At 55.2% G+C, this 4,145-nt stretch overlaps 1 protein-coding gene across 1 annotated transcript; it reads left to right on the forward strand.

Annotated features, from left to right (window-relative positions):
- Nucleotides 1-1,540: 1,540 nt before the first annotated feature.
- UV8b_03891 (uncharacterized protein) lies at nt 1,541-3,781 on the forward strand (the record flags this gene model as incomplete). The annotated part of the gene is made up of 2 exons (XM_043141389.1): nt 1,541-2,798; nt 3,105-3,781. 2 exons carry the CDS (start codon nt 1,541-1,543, stop codon nt 3,779-3,781), a joined length of 1,935 nt encoding a protein of 644 aa, XP_042997323.1.
- Nucleotides 3,782-4,145: the final 364 nt, after the last annotated feature.

Raw genomic sequence — 4,145 nt, forward strand, 5'->3', positions numbered from 1 at the left:
GTCTGCCGCGATGGGGTGTTGCGGGGGTTATGCGGGAAACGACAGCCGTCGCGGCATTGGCAGTTGGGTAGGGGAGGATAATGGTTGTCTCGTGTCGTGTGTTTTCTTTGACTTTTGTTCTGTCGTTGGTTGTGTGACGACGACGTGTGATGTGTGTGGAGGAGATTCTGATGGGAAGAAAGCATGAAGGACAAAGGGGACAATTTGCTGAGTACCCAACGCGTACAAAATGTGTGACCCCGAGAGAGTGTTTGGAGCCAGCTCACTTACAGAGCAGCAGGTGATGCGATGCGTCTTGGGACTCGGTCTGACTGTTGAATTTCGCGCCGTCCTTGAGCGTGAGCCTGAGATGTCAAAACCACTGAATCTCCACAAAAAAAAGGGCACCTTATCGGATAAGTTCTAAGTGCTGAGAAGCTCAAAAAATGAATGTTGTACATTGCCCGCGGCCTGGATCGAACAGACGACCTTGTCATTACGAGTGACACGCACTACCACTGTGCTACGAGGGCGAAATGTACAACTCCTATTTGAGTTGCGAATGAGGCAGACTATTGCGCACTATATAAGGTAGCTATGTAAAACGGGACCCAGCCGAACTTTTATTCATGAGCTTCGCAGTTCTGCAGTCTGTGCTCCCTCCGTAGATTCAGTAACTGTGTTGCCACGACGTGAAAGGCATCAAATGCAGCAGCACACTGCGTACCCACGGCGTTGACGCTATTTTCATGAGCTGATAAAAAGGGTCTGGCGTGATTCCATCGACTTTTTCCTGGCCTCGTCCCTTCTAAGTCCTGTTACAGAACGGTGAGCATACCCCAATCCAGGCTCCGAGGACTTCACCACCATGTTCTTCGCACTGGCGACGATCTGCAACATCCGCAGCACAAGAATCCTACGCACAAAATCCCACCCAGTAAGCGAGTCCCATGAGGGAGAAGAATGCAAGAGGAACATTGTTCCGAAAGTTCATATTTTCAAATATCAAAAGAATGGGCCATCCGGCTACCCGGCAGGCAGTCGGCCGCAGTTACCATGTTACGTGTACCCCGCCTCACCGAAGTCGTCTGCCCCCCGTTTAGGCCTAGCCCGGGCTGTCTTTTGCTAAATCGCCACGGCGGCGGGTGGCGACAACTGGCGAGGCACCCCAACGCAACGCGACCCGCCTCTGCCTCGACGACATATTTCGCAACAACACCTCGCCTCCTCGAGCTCACAGGTCCGGACTCCGGAGTAGAATAGCCACTGCGTAGCGACGTCTGGCCAACCACCTGCCTGTAAGCTGGCCCATCGCTCTCGACTGATTCTTCTTCCCCCACCGTGGTTCGAATCGCTCTCTGGCTCCCCCTCATTCAACATGGACATGGTATAGAGCCCTTGTCCTTCTACTCCGACGCCAACTTCAGAGCCCAGACTGCCACGGCTGTTCGTCCTGCATTCGTTCGTTGACCTGTCAGTTACGGACTCGGTGTCAAAGCCCAAGATGCAGATCGCCACCAGAAGTGTCTCCGGTGCCGTGCCACGTGTTTGGCGCCGTTGTATGCCGTCAACCGGTCGGCGGCAATTATCCAACTCGACACCAATACAGCTCGGGACATTGGGGTTGGCCCAAGACAATGTATCCGACCGGGGACCTTCTTTCGATACCGGAACCGCACTCCCGCGGCGAGATCGGATCCGCGACGCGAAGCCGTTTTCAGAGTTTCTGACGGACAAGTTCCACCGCAAGCACGACTACCTGCGCATATCAGTAGCCGAACGATGCAACCTGCGCTGCGTGTACTGCATGCCAGAAGAAGGGGTTCCCTTGTCCCCGAGCCGGGAATTGCTCACCACCCCGGAGATTGTGATGCTATCCTCCACCTTTGTCTCGCAAGGGGTGAGCAAGATTCGACTCACCGGTGGCGAGCCAACTGTCCGGCGAGATATCCTCCCCCTGATGCAACAAGTCGGGGCTCTGCGAAAGCACGGTCTCAAAGAACTCTGCATCACCACAAACGGCATATCGCTGCACAGGAAGTTGGACGGCATGGTTCAGGCAGGCCTCACGGGCATCAACCTGAGCCTCGACACCTTGGATCCGTGGCAGTTCCAAATCATGACCCGGCGGAAGGGACTGGACGCTGTGCAGAAAAGCATCGACAGGATCCTCGAGATGAACAAGCTTGGTGCGGGCATCAAGCTAAAGATCAACTGCGTCGTGATGCGGGGGGTCAACGATGGCGAGATGCTTCAGTTTGTGGACATGACTCGACACAAGGACCTCGAGGTACGATTCATCGAATACATGCCATTCGACGGCAACAAGTGGAACAGAGGCAAAATGCTGGGTTACTCGGACATGTTGCATCTCATCAAGGAGAAGCACCCTGGGTTGCAAAAAGTCACGGACCACAGGAACGACACCAGCAAGACTTGGCACATTCCCGGCTTCGTCGGTCGCATCGGGTTCATCACAAGCATGACGCACAATTTTTGCGGATCCTGCAATCGTCTGCGCATCACGAGTGACGGCAACCTCAAGGTGTGTCTCTTTGGCAACACAGAGGTGTCCTTACGAGACATGCTGCGGCAGTCCAACGGCGGGAACCCCATCGACGAAGAAGCCTATGAAGCATTGAAGCGAGGTGAATCGAGGCGGAGGCAGGGGATGGGTTCTCTGGAGCAGCCACCCGGAATGGCACTCAATGAAGCCGAGCTGCTGAATATCATCGGCATGGCGGTGAAGAATAAGAAGGCCAAACATGCAGGGCTTGGTGAGTTGGAGCATATGAAGAATCGACCGATGATCTTGATAGGTGGGTGAGCGGCTTCCTTTTTTTTTTTTTTTTTTTTTTTTTTTTTTTCTTCTTGTTTTCCCTCGGTTACGCGCGTCATCCATCTGGAGCATTTTTCCGGCGGCATTTACGGGCAACGTTATCCACAACCCATCTTTACATCATCAAGGTGCTGGTGCAGTATGCATTCATTAATTGGGAAATTTTTTTTTTTTTGGGCTTGTGTCACCCCCCTCACGTCTTTGGGATAATGCAGCGTCAGAATGCAAAAGGAGAGGGAAAGAGGGGAGAAGAGGGCGAGAAAATTGCTGAGCGATGAAACTGTAGATCCTGCTCCAGCTTCACTCAAGGAACAAGTGTCAAATAGAATCCATCGGCTCGGGGGCCAGACGACCATGTATGGGCCGTCACGGTCACGGTACGCCGAAAGCGTCGACCGGTGTCAGCCGCGGAGGTTGCATTACTCGACCTCGACCGCCCGCCAGTGGAAAAGCAGCGATGACGCAGAGCAGAAGCACTGTCGGAGGGCTCGCCTCACGCACGTCTCGGATACCGGATCGGCACACATGGTCTCCATATCGGGAAAGTCGGTGACGTCTCGTACGGCCACGGCGGCATGCACAGTGCGTTTCTCCAGCGAGACGGCCGTGTCGCTCATCCAGGACAACCAGATGAACAAGGGGGACGTGCTGGGAGTGGCACGGGTGGCAGGCATCATGGCAGCCAAGCGGACGGCAGACCTGATTCCGCTGTGCCACCCAATCAGCATATCACGCGTCACGGTCGACCTGGAGCCCGGCAAGCAAGGGGACAGCATCGAGATCCGGGCGACGGTGACGTGCGACGGCAAAACGGGGGTGGAGATGGAGGCCCTGACGGCAGCGTCGACGGCCGCCTTGACCGTCTACGACATGTGCAAGGCGGTGGACAAGGGCATGGTGATTGACGGCGTTCGGGTCATTTTCAAGGAGGGCGGCAAGAGCGGGCGCTGGGAGGCGGACTGATTGACCTGGCTGGTGCGGAAGTAAGGGGACATGAGTTTCGCAATCCTGCACGGGACGGCAACAGCGACAGCGACAGCGACAGCGACAGCAACAGCGACAACCGTGATGTGATTGATGCCTTGGATGGGCCGGGGCCCAACCGAGGGTCTGACCCCGCACACGGCACACTTGGACATGCATTTCATTACGCGACAAGTATTGAATTAGCCTCCCCGTGTGCCGCGCCTCGGTGGAACGCATCAAGCACAATGCTGGTGGTGACTGGACTCGGATTCTGCGCATCTCGAAAGTACGGATAGCACGGCATCACCTGTGCGGTCTCTTTGAGAAAGAATGTGCGGCCAATCTCATCAATGGCCTTTAT

The sequence above is a fragment of the Ustilaginoidea virens genome, chromosome 3 (assembly GCF_000687475.1).
Source record: "Ustilaginoidea virens chromosome 3, complete sequence".
Classification (NCBI taxonomy): Eukaryota; Fungi; Ascomycota; class Sordariomycetes; order Hypocreales; family Clavicipitaceae; genus Ustilaginoidea; species Ustilaginoidea virens.